The 14,700-nt window shown below is 53.6% G+C and overlaps 1 protein-coding gene across 1 annotated transcript in view; it reads left to right on the top strand.

The window, feature by feature from the left end:
• The window catches only part of LOC136561416 (hydrocephalus-inducing protein-like), a 74,189-nt gene that overhangs the window by 41,070 nt on the left and 18,419 nt on the right, over positions 1-14,700 (top strand). The window contains exons 25-40 of the mRNA XM_066557712.1: positions 519-647; positions 3,196-3,373; positions 3,892-4,067; positions 4,782-4,915; positions 5,847-5,983; positions 6,515-6,636; positions 6,724-6,917; positions 8,640-8,814; positions 9,189-9,440; positions 9,686-9,797; positions 10,268-10,366; positions 10,667-10,819; positions 12,525-12,664; positions 13,096-13,224; positions 13,522-13,723; positions 14,220-14,343. Of these exons, the coding sequence (XP_066413809.1) occupies positions 519-647; positions 3,196-3,373; positions 3,892-4,067; positions 4,782-4,915; positions 5,847-5,983; positions 6,515-6,636; positions 6,724-6,917; positions 8,640-8,814; positions 9,189-9,440; positions 9,686-9,797; positions 10,268-10,366; positions 10,667-10,819; positions 12,525-12,664; positions 13,096-13,224; positions 13,522-13,723; positions 14,220-14,343 (2,456 nt within the window). The remainder of the gene's footprint in view (positions 1-518; positions 648-3,195; positions 3,374-3,891; positions 4,068-4,781; positions 4,916-5,846; positions 5,984-6,514; positions 6,637-6,723; positions 6,918-8,639; positions 8,815-9,188; positions 9,441-9,685; positions 9,798-10,267; positions 10,367-10,666; positions 10,820-12,524; positions 12,665-13,095; positions 13,225-13,521; positions 13,724-14,219; positions 14,344-14,700) is intronic.

Below are 14,700 nucleotides of genomic sequence, written 5' to 3'. Positions count from 1 at the left end.
CTTAATCCACACAATAATCAAGGGAAGAAGTTGGGCTTCCAGGCACTACAGTTGGAGAGACTGTCCCAGAATAATCCCCACTTCACTCTTTTTCAGTGGAAAGCCCACAGATATTTCCAGCTGCTGGCCCTGTCTGTGTTGCCCCGGGTGACTCCCTTGTTGCATCTATGTTGCTTGCCAATACTTGCACGCAGGTGCCTTTTCTCCTGGAACGCCTCAGTGCTGTCTCTGTTTCTCCTGGCTGTTGGTGACCCCTCAGAGGGCAGAGGGCCTGTGTGCCCTGGTTCATTTATTGCTGGCCCTCACATGGTTGTTATCACAGCTCTGTGTGCTGCCAGAGCTCCCTGGTGCTGTGCAGGTGCCCTGGGCCTGGGGGTTCCCCAGGTTCCCAAGTGCCCCTATCTCCTCCCTGGTCCCTGCTCCCATGATGTGTCTGCTTTCAAGCCCAGGAGGGAGGAAGGAGATTCCCAGCAGCAGGCCTGGGTCTGTAACTTCCCTCTCCTGTGCCTTCTCTCCAGATGTTTAATGCAATTCATCACAGCAAGGTCACCCTGGAGAACACTGGCAAGATTGAATTCAACTGGGTGCTAAAGCCTAGCCCTGCAGACCAGCATCTGCCTGGTGTGTTTCTGGTCAACCCCACCACTGTAAGTAGCACAAGTCACTGAGCCCAGCCCTGTGTCAGGTGGCCCAGGAGAGTGTTAAAGGGAAAAAAAAGGGGGGGAGGTGGGGAGGGGGAAAGTCGGAGAGGAAAACCCCAAACCCAGCCATGAGAGAGACAGGGCTGTAAGCAATTTCTGCTGTGGGCAGAGAAGGTCAAACAAGTGCTCTCCTGACAGACTCCCCCATGGCCTTGGCTGGTGGGTGGCTCTGCTGTCAGAGGCAGACACCGGCGGGAGGCACAGGTGCGTGGGTCACTGTCCTGTCCTGCTGGAAGGGAAGCAGAGGAGAATTCTTTTTGATAGATTTCTCAGATGAAAATAAGGCACAAACCCTTATATCTGAAAACTGTTTATTGGTAAAGAAAGGGTATGGTCCCGACCAGAAGGGGACAGAAAAGAGAGTGAGAGAGAAAATGAGAAACGGAGAGAGCAACAGAGGACGGGGACAGAGCGTCACCGCTAGAGCCCTGAGGCGCTGTGTCGGCTCCTGCTCGGCAGATGGAGCAAGTGCTGCCAACCGCACCAGCGTGCGTGCCCGCCGCGGCGGGAGGGGCTCCATGGGCCGGCAGCGGGGCCGGGGCTGGATCGGCCGGCAGCGGGGCCGGGGCTGGATCGGCCGGCAGCGGGGCCGGGGCTGGATCGGCCGGCAGCGGGGCCGGGGCTGGATCGGCCGGCAGCGGGGCCTGGCTGGATCGGCCGGCAGCGGGGCCGGGCTCCGTGGGCCGGCAGCAGGGCCTGGCTGGATCGGCCGGCAGCGGGGCCGGGCTCCGTGGGCCCGCAGCGGGGCCAGTTGTCCCGCAGGCTGCGGCCACCGGGCTCAGCAGCCGCCGCTTGTCACGGTCGGGGCGCGGCGGCGGCTCCCTCGGCGGAACAGCAGAGCGCTGGGTTGCCGTGGCGAGCGGGGAAGCGGCAACAGCAGGATTAGACAGGGAAGAAGTGGCTCTGCAGGGAGCCGGACCCTCCAGGTGCTCCCAGCCCAACAAAAAACCAAAAACGGCCGGGAAAAACTGTCAGTGTTAACTGCTTGTATATGCTAAGATTCCTCCCATAACTCAGCCCTTTTAGGAAGACTCTTGCTCAGACGGGCAAAATTTTCCCGAGCTTCGGGGTCTGTCCGCCTCCAAGGGGGAGGTCTCTTGCAGCCCCCAGACACGGAGCCTGCCTGCATTTTCTCCTAGCGATCTCCTTTACACGTGGGATGTATCAAGGCTCCCAGCACGTCTACAGCCTCTATAGTAATTTTTCACCCCATGTCAAAAAGTGGATTTATAACATTTGTTGTGGCATAACTTAAAATTTCATTGGTTGCTCACAGTCACTCAGGGGACCCCGATGGCTGAGATCTCAGGCTGTGCTGGCACTGGAGCGTTTCTGAGGGTCACCTTACCCAGGCTGTGTGATCACATATCCCTTAGTAGGCTTGCTGCTCCCTGCCTCCTCCAGCTTTGTTGCTGTGCAGCGGCTTTGTGGGGCAGTGAGGGGGCCAGGGAGCAGCGGGGCTGGAAGAGCTGGAGAGAAACTAGCAGCATCCCACCGCTGTCCAAGCTTCTCAGTCCTGCCTGGATGCCTTTGAGCCAAAGCAGCGCTCCTGCCTTTGTCCCTCCCTGCGGTGGGAAGAGGAAGCCGATTGGCTTTCCATTTCTTCATGCCTGTCTCCTACAAGGGACGAGAGGAGCTGCTGGCCCTGCTCAGTGCGGGGATTTCCCTTCCACAGCGGCAGCAGAAGCGCCTTTTGTTGATGAGGCAGGCTCTTGCTGGCCGAGGGCAAACCCCATCAGCAGCAGAGCTGTGCTCCCATCGGACTGTGCTCACATCAGGCTGTGCTGGGGCTGCAGCCTTATGAGCCCTGGGGAGGACACACAGCACCCCAGGGTCAGAGGCTCGACTCTTAGGGCACAAGGAAGGTAGAAGGTATGAAAAATGAAGGCCGCTCCTCAGTTAAAATTTAAAGAAAATTTAATAAGAGACAATAGGAGACAAAGTCAACAAAGCAGAAGTAACAGCGCTGGGTGCTTGGCTTGGGTGCTGAGGCAGAGGCACAGACCAGTCAACACAGCAACACCCCTGATACACCTTGGGTACTGCATCAGCCTAATCCATATCTACAAATGCTTATACATATTGAAACATTTTAACATAGTTCCTCCTCCGTCTCACCTTTTTGGAGCATGTGCAGTTGTTCTAGCCCTGGTCATTTTTTACTTTTTGACACATTCAACAGGTTTCCATTCCTTTATTGGTTAAGTGTTAATACTACAACAACTCTTCACCAACATTGGTATCACAACACAACATTCGCATTAAAAGAACTCTAAACTTTAGTAAAACTTCTTTTACAAAAGTCAACATTATAAACCACATAGTATTTACTCTAACAGTTGTGAAAGCCAATACTGTAATATGTTTATCACTAAGGTGATGTGGTCTGATGGTTTCTTCTAGATGAGAACCTGTCTGCTCAGCCTGTCTGTCCCCTGAGCCGTCCCCATCAAACACTCTGATACATTCTCTCTCTCTTCTCCTCTCCATGCAGGGCTCTGTTGCACCTGGTGAGAAGCAAGTGCTGGAATTCTCTTACATGCCTGGATTTCCAGGAGCCTTCAGCAGGACTTATCAGCTTAAAGTGGGTGACCTGGAACCAGAAAATATCTGCCTGAAAGGAGAGGCATCCTTTCCTATGATCACTTTGAACCTGCCCTGGAACACCAAAGGTGGGCACTGCCTGTCTGCCCTCAGGAAAGGCCCCTCTGGTTTCGTTCCCTACCATAGGCCCAGAGGGCAGCTCATGCCAACCTCCACCGAGCCTGGAGGGTTGCAGGACTCCCAGACCAAGTCAAGCCCCCTGGTTGCTTCATGAGTCTTGAGCAGAGGATCCCATGTGAACTTTGTCCCAGGAACCACCCTGCAGAGCCTGCCAGCTCATCTGGCAGGGTCCTGAAGGACGATGGCTTGAGTGAAAGGCTTGGGAAAGCTGTAAGAGAGGCTGGCAGGGCTTCTGGCAGGGTTGGGTTTGTGTGACATTGCAGGGGATGAGCTGCTCCTCAGTGGGGAGGGAGATGGGTGGGAGCGAACATGAGGATTCAGAGAGGAGCAGCAGCATCCACTTCCCATAGATGGCTTGAGGGATTTCTTTCTGGAAGAAACCAGTGTTGGGAGGTAGGGACTTCCCAGCTTCAATGGGACGGGCACTTTGTTCACACTTCTCTTTGTGGATGTTTTCTTCCTTCAGGAAAAGAAACACATGAGAAGCCTCTGACACAGCTCATAAAACCCCTGCAACAATACAGTCAGAGGAATAAATCAGCTGTTCAGAAGAAGACTCAGACCCCAAAAACTGAGACTCCAAAGAGTCTGATTCCGAAGACTCAGGACCTGCAGCCCAGCATCCTTGACTCTGGCATTGTAGTAAGAACAACTGCAGCCCTGTTTGGCACAGGCCACCCTCTCCATGTCACCTGAGCCCCTTGCAGCCCACAGCAGCTCCCCACTGCCCTGATGACACTTGGGACCTCCCTGCCCACTGACAACCTTGTGTCACCTCAGCATTGCCCCTAGGGCTGCCCCTCTGCTCATGGTCTCTTCTGGGGCTGCAGCAGCTTTCTGGCTACCCCAGGGAGAGATCCTGAAGGCCATGCTCCAGGGATGGAGTTGATGGTGCTTTGAGGGAGATGCAGGTCATTGCTGGGCAGTTTGTTGGTTCCAACCCAAGCCCTGCCAGATTTACAGCCCTTAACAGCAGCTGCCTGACTGTGCCCAGGGGCTGTGCTGGCCCTGCTCATCTCCAAGAGGCACCAGCTTGGTCCCCCTTTCAAGACAGTTTTTGTCCAAGCTGCATGGGTACTGGCTGGGGGCAGGCAAGTATCTGGAGCTCTGGAAGGTTCCTGGCTTGTCTGTCTGCCTGGCCAGATCAGCTTTGCTGACAGTGTCTGGGCAGGCAAAGATGCTGGAGTTCCCTGGAGATGAGGTCCTGGCTAAGAGAGCAGGAGGTGTCACAGGCACTGAGCAGCCAGACAGGAGGACCCCACACCCCCTCCCAGCAAGAGTGGGGTGGGATCCTTTCTCAGGTGTAAACCTTGGGAAGGACCTTTGCTAACCAGCCCCTGTCTTCCCTTTCCTCAGCCAAACAGTCAGCTGCAGATAAACATGGTGAGGAAGCTGATAGAGAAGGCTGCTCTGGAGCTGCAGGAAAAGCTCACATCCCAGCCCCCGAAGAGCAGCTTCCCTGACAGGGAGCTGTGCCAGAGCCTTGTCAAGTGAGTAGGGACTCCCATCTCCAGGTGCCCCAGGGGAACACCCAGCCATGTCCTCTTCTCCTGAGAGCTCCTTGGGTCTGCAGAGCTGGGAACAGAAAGGCTCTGGTGGCTGTGACACACTGCCTGTGAGCAGTGGAGTGTCCTCCCTTCCCCAGCACCACGCTGAGCTTTGGACTGCTCAGCTCCCCACAGCTGTGGGGTTCTGTCCCTAGAGCTGGGGGACCCAGTGCAGATCTTCAAGCCCTTCCAGACAGCATAGACTCTGTCCCTGCTGCCTAGCTCTGAAGGAGACAACTCCCAGCTGAAGTCTTGCTTCCAACTAACAGCTGTGCAGCTGTGACACTGAACAAAAGGAGAAGGGAACTGCACATGTCAGCAAACCCTTTAAAACCCAAAATCAGATGGCTTGAACCCTGGTGGGGTGGCAGGGCTTATCTAGGTAACTTGCTCCATCCCTTTGCACCATCATGATGCAGCACAAGCATGGGAGCTTCAATTCAGGAAGAAGATGCTCTGCAGAACTGATCGTGTGATCTGGTTGCAGAGCAATGAAGATTTCCTGTGCAGGCAAATCTTGTTCCTAGAACCCAAAGCAATTTCAGGCTCAGGCTGTACACCAGGCTAAGCAGTTTCATTGAGACCAGTGGAGACTTAGTATACTCACTTACACTGGGTTTTCATGGCAGAGGAGCTGTGGCCAGTGTCCATTTTAAACTTATTTTCAGGTACCATTAGTAGCTGAAAAAACCTAGGACCTGCACTCCTCCTGACTTCCCAAAGTCATTGCCAGGTGGTCAGGCCATGGGTTTCATGGCTTGAGCTGAGTTTTTACAGCAGTGAATAAAGAAATAGCCACTGTATTTGTATCCTCCATCCACCTGGATGTGTAGCCAGGCTGTGGTTTAAGGACTGTCCTTAATCTTCCTTGCAGAGTTGAGCTGCCCGAGTATGTCCTGGACATGGGCACTGTCCGGAAGGGTTTCACTGAGAGAAGCACTCTGGAGATCACCAACCATGGGCAGATCCCAGTGTCTTTCCAGGTCAATGTATCTGTCCTGGAGGACACAGGTAAGCAGTGCTGGAGACACTTCCTGTGGCCTTGAAGGAGGTGTCTCAGACAGATTAGCTTAAGCCATTGAACTTGGGGAGGTTTCTGAGCTTTTTCTTCTCAGTGCCCCTGCTGGGAGCTTTAGGGGCAGAAATTTGATGCTCCCATGGGCATCAAGTTTCTTTGGGCACTCTGTGGGCTTACTTTGCCAACCAGTGGGATCTGCTGTATTTTTGAAGTGCTTTGTTTGGAGTTCACACTGTCACAGAACTTACATTCAGCCTTTATTGAGGAAACAGCCTGTGAGATCCTCTGGTGGATCAAAAGAGGTTTCCAAAAGAGGCCTTGAGGCAAGGCTGCCCTTCCATCCCCCAGTGGCTCACTGTGTCTGAGGGGTGTTCAGGTGCACTCTTAAGTTTTTGTCCAGGTCACAGCACGGCGTGGGGCTTTTGCCAGACCTCTCAGCCAGGACACCTGTAAGGCCTTAATGTGCTTATGACACATTTTGTATTTCTGGTGTATCTCAGCTGCTTTGTGTTCATCTCTTCAAGGTTTCAGCGTGGACCTGGACCAGGTGGAGGGCCTGCCCCACAGCTACATCAAGAAATTTGACGTGCGCTTCGAAAGCGCGCGGCGGCCACGGGGCGATGTGGATGTGCTGCTGCCCATAGAGGTACCACAGCTCTTGGGGCAGGCAGCAGGCTGGGCACAGCAGCAGATGTCACCTGCATGCTCCACTGAATTCTCTGTCCTTCTCCAGGTGACAAAAGGCCCCACATATAACATCCGTCTTCATGCCAATGTGTCTGAACTGTCAATTGAACTTTCCAAGAACACTCTGCACTACTCTGCTGTCGTGGTTGGGCAGTGCAAGGTTGAGACAATCCATCTCTACAACTGGTTCCGAGTACCCTGCAGATGGTCCGTAAAGCCTGTTCAGAAGGTAAAGCACAGGCAACATTGAACACGGAACTTCTTGGTTGGGTTTTTTTTGTGATTCTTGCCCTTTCTGCTCCTGTGGCTGCCTGAGCACTTGGGTCTACAGTGTGTTTGAGGAAGCTTCTGAGGGTCTAGATCAAGGCTGGTTTGCCTCAACCTGTTCCATTAGCTGATGCTTTGCTTTGCTGCCATCTTCACCCATTCCTCTTCCTCCTCTGAGGACAGTAGTTCCCTATCTGCTTGCCCTGTCTCCAGGGCTTCCCTCCTGCTGTAGACTATGGGGCCCACACTTGGTTTGGCTGTGGGTGCTCTCAGCACCGTGTCAGTGTCTCAGAGCACGAGGAGACCTCACACAATTGGTTTCTGTGCCCAGAGCAATCAGTGCAAATACATGACACCAGCCGTACATCAGAAGCAGCAGGCGCTGGAGGATGAGCCCTGTCCCTTTGAAGTGAAGCCCCCCAGAGGAACTCTTGGTGCAGGAAGGTGCCAGAATCTGCAAATCAAATTTACACCCAAGGAAGAGGTGAGATTGGCGGGTGTCAGCCCAGGAGGCTGTCAGGGCTGTCTGGAAATGAGGGCCTGGTGCAGAGAGTGTGGTAGGAGCTCTGCCTTCACAGGGAGCTTTCTGCAAGCCCCGTACTCTGCGTGGCTCAGTTCACCCCACAGAGCACTCGTGCGAGATGTGCTTTGAAATGCCCACAGGGAGCTTGCACAGAGAGCACCAGGGCTCTGAGGCTGCCTCTCGGCACATGGGGGGGATGTGCCCAACTCCCCTCAGCCTCCCCCTTGCCTGGCTGTATTTGCAGCTGTGACACTCAGTGCAGAGCAGCTGCCCACTCACAGAGGATAATCCTGGAATGGCTCATCCTGCTGCAGGACTGACAGACCAAACAGCCACCACCCACCTTCCTGGGCATGGCAGGACGGTCACCTGTAGTGGGGTGCTGCCAGCAGTCCCTGGGGCTCTGGCCTGCCTGCACATTCCTGTGCAGCTGGGGATTCAGCTTAAAGGACAAAGGATTCCCAAAAGTGGTTTGCCTGTGGCTGCTGGGTCTCAGAAACTGGCAGTGTGTACCAGCATGGCCACAAGTGCTTCTGTGCCCACACACAGTCCCAGGGATCTTTTAATCGCTCAAGAAATGTAACCATCTTGTGTCTGGCTTGGACCAGAGCCAAACACTAAGCAGAGAAGATGACCCTTTGTTGTAGTGTGTTTTGTTAAGTTATTAGGTTGGTTTATTCCAATCCCCTTCTGTCTGAAAATGGTTCTGCCCCAGTTCTCCCTTCCCGCCTTTGGAGCTGTCTGTCTTCCTGGCTCCACCCCAGCCAACAATGTATCCCCTAAACTCCGCCCTGGTTTCCCTGGAAACCCCTGTATTTTTTCTTCTGATCCCTCCCCAGTACCCCGCCAATCACTCTCACTCCCCACCCTTACTGCTAGAATGTTCCAGCAGGGGAGTTCAATGGTTGGCTGAGGAACCGGGGCCCCTCCCCAGAATGTTTCCTGTTGGTGATACCCACGTGTCAATCCCTTGGACCCCACTCCCCACTGCACCCCCATTGGCCCAATGCCTGGCACCTCCCTTGTTCTCCCTTTCCCTTAAAACTTGCTGTCACCCCCCCCCCCCCCCCCCCTTCCCCCCACCCGTCTTCTCCTGTCGGTCCCTCCGGGGTTCATTAAAGCCCGGATTAAGCCACAGTTGGAGTCCGCCCTCTTCTTTCCGCTGGTTGCAGCCTTTACTGGACTCCGTCCTGCACAAGGTGTGCCTACAGCCGCAAGCTGGGCACTGCCTTAGGTGCTATCCTGAAGCCAGCTCTCGGGAGAAGTGCCCCTCGTGCTGCTAGCAGTGCTGGAGCTAGCCGGACGCTGACAATTGAGAGCCACTGCTGCAACCCTTATTTCTGGCCAGCAAGAGCTCATTTGCCTCTCCTGGAGCTGGCATTTGCCTGATGCAGCAGTGCCAGTGTCTGGACACTGTAGCCTCGAGGGCCCTTCCCAGAAGCATTGCACTCCTGCATGACTAGGTGAAAATGTCTGACAGTCCATTGTACATACATCCATCTGATTCCCAAATACCCAGTTACAGTGCACACCAGCATTCATCCCAGTTACTCAGACCCAGACTACTACAGATGCTCTAGTCCCTAGCATAAGTAAATATCTGGTTTCCATTTACCTTGGAGAAACTGATAACACCCCAGCCTTGGGGCAAGCATTGTTGTATTTGGGGTCCTGTCACCTGGGACTTCATGGATGAGTTTTCTGCACTTTCCTCTTTTCAGAGGTCTTACGAGAATGAGCTGGAGCTTAACATTTATGGGAGCAGCAATCGCTTAAAGCTGCACCTCTCAGGACAAGGTCTGGAGCCACGGTTGGAGTTCAGACCCCCAGCACTAGAGATGGGATGGATGCTGGTGGACAGCAATGGGGTGGAAGCCACAGTGGTGGTGAAGAACCCGTGCAAATTTCCCATTGAGTTTTACGCCCTGGACTTTGATGAGCAGTACCTTGAGAAGGAGAAGGTGAGAAGGCAGGTCTGGTCCCCATGGACACGCTGCCCAAGCTTCACAGCACTCCAGGATTCCCAGGCTTGTGCCAGGGAGATGGAGGCAATCCCCAGGGTAAAGCCAACTCTGCTGACATGCTGTGGGAAGACCTAAACTAAATAGTTTGTGTTGTTGGGAGGAAGGGAGGAGCCAGAAAATAGGTTTATTGAGTCTGTGTGAGGAAAGGCAAGAAAAGGAATCTTGTGTATGGTTTCTCTTCCCTCCACACACAGATCCTGCGGATGGCAGTGAGGTCTGAGGACCATGAAGCACAGAAGAGGCTGAAGGCAGAGCTCAAGGCCAGGGCTGAGGCTGAAGCCAAGGCCATGGGCAAGGCAGCAGCAGGTCAGAAAAACAGTGAGGGTTTGCCAGTGTCCCTGTTTGGACTGTGGTCAGAGCAGGGAGTCCAGCCCATGCACCCTGAACTCTCTGTCACCTTGCTCTCCAGGGAAAGCCCATGCTTTTAACAGCTGCCTGTTCCCCAGCTTGGTGGAGCAACTCTTGGCTGAAGGGCTGTAGCATCCTCTTCCAACCTGGATGTAGCCAAAGCAAGTTCCTGCCACAGACTGGGGAAAAAATCAGGATATTCCCTTGTCTCCCTTAGCCACAAAGACTAGGGCTGGATGAGTTCCTCAGCCAGTAGGACCAGGTCTAATATCACTGGCTCTTTTATATTTGACCCTTCCTAGCAACAAAAGAACCAGCTCATGTTGCTTTCACCAAGTCTCCTTTCCTGGGATCTGAGGAGATGGGGAGGATGATGAGGATCAAAGGTAGGCAGGAGGCTGACTTTTCCCCCTGGTTTTGCACTGCAGCACATCACAGGACTGTCCTGTTCAATCCCGAGTCCCTGCTGAAAGAGACTGGGAGTCACCGAGGGATGGTTGTCATCGTCCATGGGCCACCCCGGGCAGGTACGTGAGCTGCAGCCCAGGGCTGTGGGGAGAGGGACAAGCAGGAGGAGCACATCCTGGTGGGCCATGGTGCTTAAGGCAAAGTCCTCAGCTGAACGGGAGGTGGAGATGATCCTCTTGGCTCTGGAATTCAGAGCTCGTACCCACGCTGCAGCTGCCTCCCTCATGGCCTCCCCTGGAGGGACACCTGCTTTCCCACTGTCCTTTTAACCTTTAAATCTTGTTGGAGGTTTTTCCAGGGCGTGTCCCTGCAATGCCTCCTGTGCCAGTGTCACCAAGCAGCCCTCCTCTCTCTCTCAGGAAAGACAGAGATAGCAGCAGGCCTGTGTCAGTATTACGACGCTGCTTGCGTGTCCATTGACACCGTGGTGAAAGAGGCCATGGCCAAGGACGGGAGCCCAGCGGGGCTCCGTGCCCGGGAGCTCTGCACCCAGGCTGCCATGGAGCAAAAAGGTAAACACAAAAGTGATGCTGGTAAGGAGAAATGCTAGAGCCAGTGCTTGAGAAACCCACCACGACTGTCCACGTCTGCTTACTCAGAGCAGCAGTTTTCCAGTCCTTGTGTCTCTCAGGGAACATGGCTGAAGTGTGTCTCTGGCTTGTTTAAAAAAAAATACTTTTAAGGGCTCAGTCAGGGGTTCTTTTATAGCCCCCTTTTCTGCTATTCTTGGAACATGTTTGTTTTTCTAGGAGTGTTGAAGCACGCCTGTCTCTTTCACAAATATTTTCTATTTCCTCAAAGCTGAATTGAGCTTGCTCCTCATGGGCCGCAGGCAGAACTGCTGCCCACCTGAACAAGGAAAAAGCCTTCTGAAGTGACTCATTAAGCACAGGAGGGCTGACTATGAGTGTAACCTTGCAAACAAGAGGAAGGGAAGGACAGCCTCCCAGAGGAATTTCCAATGAGAGACATGGTCCAGATGAGCTCTTTTCTCCAGAGAGTTACCTATGGCCACTGTCAGGTTACACAGAGACATTTATGAAACTTCCTGGGCAGTTGGTGCCCTGAGCACTGCAGGGTGAGGCCAGACCTGGTTCAGTGCAGGGGAAAGTTTTGCATTGTTCAGTTTTGAACCTGGCTGGGTTGGGAGCTGGTGGAAGGAAGAAGAGTCTGAGTCCCGTCTGGGGTTTTCCCACAAGGAGGATTTAGCTTCAGTGGAGACAAATGATGCAAGTGGGGCAGGCTGCAGGTCTCCACATGAGAATGCAGGATGGGTGCATGGAGCGGCGGCAGGGAGATAGAAAACGCCCAGGCTAGAGAAACAGTGTCCAGCCAGCCTCCAGCCAGTCGGGCACTGCCTAGACGCGAAATCCAGGCCCTGTGCCCAAGCGGTGTTGTGCTTGAGGGCGAGTGGCCGCAGATGGGAAACTCCGATGCTGCAGGACACTGAAGAAAGGGCGACTCACTGCTTCTTGGGAAAGGAGGTTTATTGGAAGGGAAGGTGACGGGTCGGGGAGTTGAAGTCCGGAGCCCCGAGGCAGGCAAAACCTCAAGTTATAAAGGAAAATGGAGGGGTTTGAGGCAACAAATCAGAAGAGGGGTAGGGAGGGTACATTGGAGATAGACATTTGTGGGGAGCCAATAGGATACAGTTGCGGGTGGGGCCCTTGCCCCTGAACCAATCACCCGACACCCCAGCCAGAATCTTCTGGAAAAAGAGGCAGGGGTGCCGAGTGACAGGCAGGCAGCCAGGGGAGGGGAACAAACGAGATACATTGGGGAAACCATAGTAACGTGGGAGGGGCACAGAGGTTGACACGAAACTGGAACTTGGGCAAAACCACTAACATAACAATAAGGGGGGAAATTTAACATACATAAAAGACGAACCCCAACAGGTGCAGTGTATGGGAACAATGCTCCTGGAGGACAAATCTCTGGCTTGATCCTCAGGGGAACTGCTGAGCGAGCAGCATCACCTGCATGCACAGTTGTTAGGAGGGACATAGTGCTGGCTTTAAAATCAAGTATGGCATGCTTTTACCTGCTGGTAAGAGAAGCAGGCAAGGAGCTGCTTCTGGGAAACAGTGCTGCCAGTGCCCAGCAGACTGGGGAACAAGTGCCATGTTCCTTCCAGGGCCCAAGGTTGTGCCCAATGCAGTGAAAGGTGCCTGCTTGCTTTACAAAGCCCCCCTGAACTGTCTGTCCCCTGTGCAGGTAAAAGGCCTCAGCTCACTGCTCACAGGAAGAATAAAGAAGCCTCTGGGGAAAAATTCAACAAGAAGTATGCCAAAGGCAAGAACCCTCCAGCACAAAAGAAGGAGCCAGCCAACAGACCCAACATAAAGGACACCAAGGTAAACATGATCTGCCCTGGCTGATGCCTGGGACCTTTACATTGTCTTTGAGAAGAGCAGGGAGTGCTTACAGTGGAGGCTCTGTGCCAGCCAGGGCCTCCTGTGGGTCCATCGTGCCATGACTTGGGCTGGGAATGTGCTCTGGCAGACAGCTCCTCTGGTTCTCAGTGCTTTGCTGGCAAAGTGCAGTCCTGGCTAGTGTGGCTGCAGGCAGGGAGCAAAGTGCTGGGAGGCTGCACTGGGGCTTGCAAGCTCAGGTCTCTGCTGGCCAAGGGATGGGCCCTCCAGGACCATCCCCTGGAGCCCCCAGCCTGCACTGCTAGTCTGTTCTAGTCTCCACTAGTGAGGAACCCCAGCTCCAAGCCCAGCAGTGGGAGTTGTTCAGGGCTTTCCACCGTGGTTTCTTTTCCTTACAATGGTTCCCATTGCAGTTCACAGTTTCCACTGCTCCTGCGCCCCAGCAGCTGAACATCATCAGCAGTCGTGGGGAAGAGCTGAACTGCTTGAGCTGTGTGCTGCCCGAGGAGCTGCTGGTGGACATCCTCAGTGAGAGGCTGAAGGTGTGTGGGGTGGGGGAAAAGGAGCCATTCCTGCTCTGCAGAGACAGGCACTGAACAACAAACTCAGAGAGGAGGAGGAGGTCTGTACATGCTGCTGGAGGATCCTGGACTGTGTGCAGGGAACCCTGGGGGAAGCTGCAGCTGCCCTTAGCTGGCAGAGCCTAGGGACAGGTCCCAGCTGCTCTTAGCTGCTGCACTTGGAACAAGGATAGCTGGTGCCCTGGGACATCTGGGCTTAGTGTCCAGCTGCGAGCCCCCTGCGTGCAATGGCTGACTTACTCTTCCCTTTATTTGCAGCAGAAAGACTGCTCCAAGGGAGTGATCTTTGATGGCTTGGAGAGCCTCTTTACAAGCAGCCTGGAGTCTTCTCTGCTCTGTGTACTCAAAGCTGTCAAGAACCGGCGTCATATCTACATGGTGAACCTGCATCAGGATTATGCTTCTTGGAAAGCCAAGGACAAAGCTAAAAGAAAGAAGGAAGCAGAAAGAGAGAAGGAAGGTGAGATATCTTCTCTCAAATCTTCTCTCTCAATCTTATCTCAAGCCCTCAACCTTATCTCTGTGTATCTGGGTTTGCAGCAGAGCTTGTAAGAAATGTTTTTATTAATCTTTTTACCTTCTGCCTCAGTGTAAGCAGCACTCATCTCAGAGTTGCAGGAGGTCTGAGGTTTAAAGACCTCAGATGTTAGAGATGTTAATCTCTACCATTAAATCTTGGGCACAAGTGCCAGCTGCTGTAGCTCAGTGACAAACGACTGTCCTCAGCCTTGGTGCACTTAAGCCAGGCAAAGCCCAGGAACTCTCTGCTCGGCCATAGTTTGGGGGATTGTCTGAATTTTGGAGCAGGGATATGAGCTCCCCAATATCTCCTGGGATGATAGGCTGGGTGGGGAAAAGCTGTGAATCCCTGCAGCTGACCCAGAGCACCCAGCTCTGCTTGCAGTCACTCATTGTTTCTCCTCTGGTTTGTGCTAAAGAACTGCAGCAGGAAAAAGTTCTGCAGAGGAACACAGAACACATCTTGCAAATGGATGAGGATGAGTATGATGCCCTCCCTGAGGAGAAGAAAGCAGAAATGGATAAAATATTACAGGAAAGGAAGAGTACACAGACGGAGGGGTGAGTAAGCCTTCCATGGGTTACTGCTCAGAGTTTTGTCCCTAGAAGGTTTCCCTGCTCCAAGGACTTTGAGCTCAGAAGTATTTGATAGCAAAGGCCAGAAGCAACACAAGGATGGCCACTCTCTTAGCTCCCTGGCTCCCAAGAGAGGAAGGACCTTCTTCTGTTGAGACACAACATCTTCTCTCTTTGAGTGCTGAGCCCTCCCAGCTTAGCTGCTGCCTGCAGGGAGCTGGGCTCTGGGCTTGCCTTGGCACTGCCTGTAGAAGTCTCTTCAAGTCCACAATGTTGATTTGCACCTTCTTCATCATCTCCCTTCTTCACCAAAACAGTGAGATTGTGGTATGGGCAGGTGTG

Source organism: Molothrus aeneus, chromosome 11 (assembly GCF_037042795.1).
Source record: "Molothrus aeneus isolate 106 chromosome 11, BPBGC_Maene_1.0, whole genome shotgun sequence".
NCBI classification, from domain to species: Eukaryota; Metazoa; Chordata; class Aves; order Passeriformes; family Icteridae; genus Molothrus; species Molothrus aeneus.
Note: the sequence above shows the minus strand (reverse complement) of the source record. Positions and strands in the feature narration are given on the sequence as shown.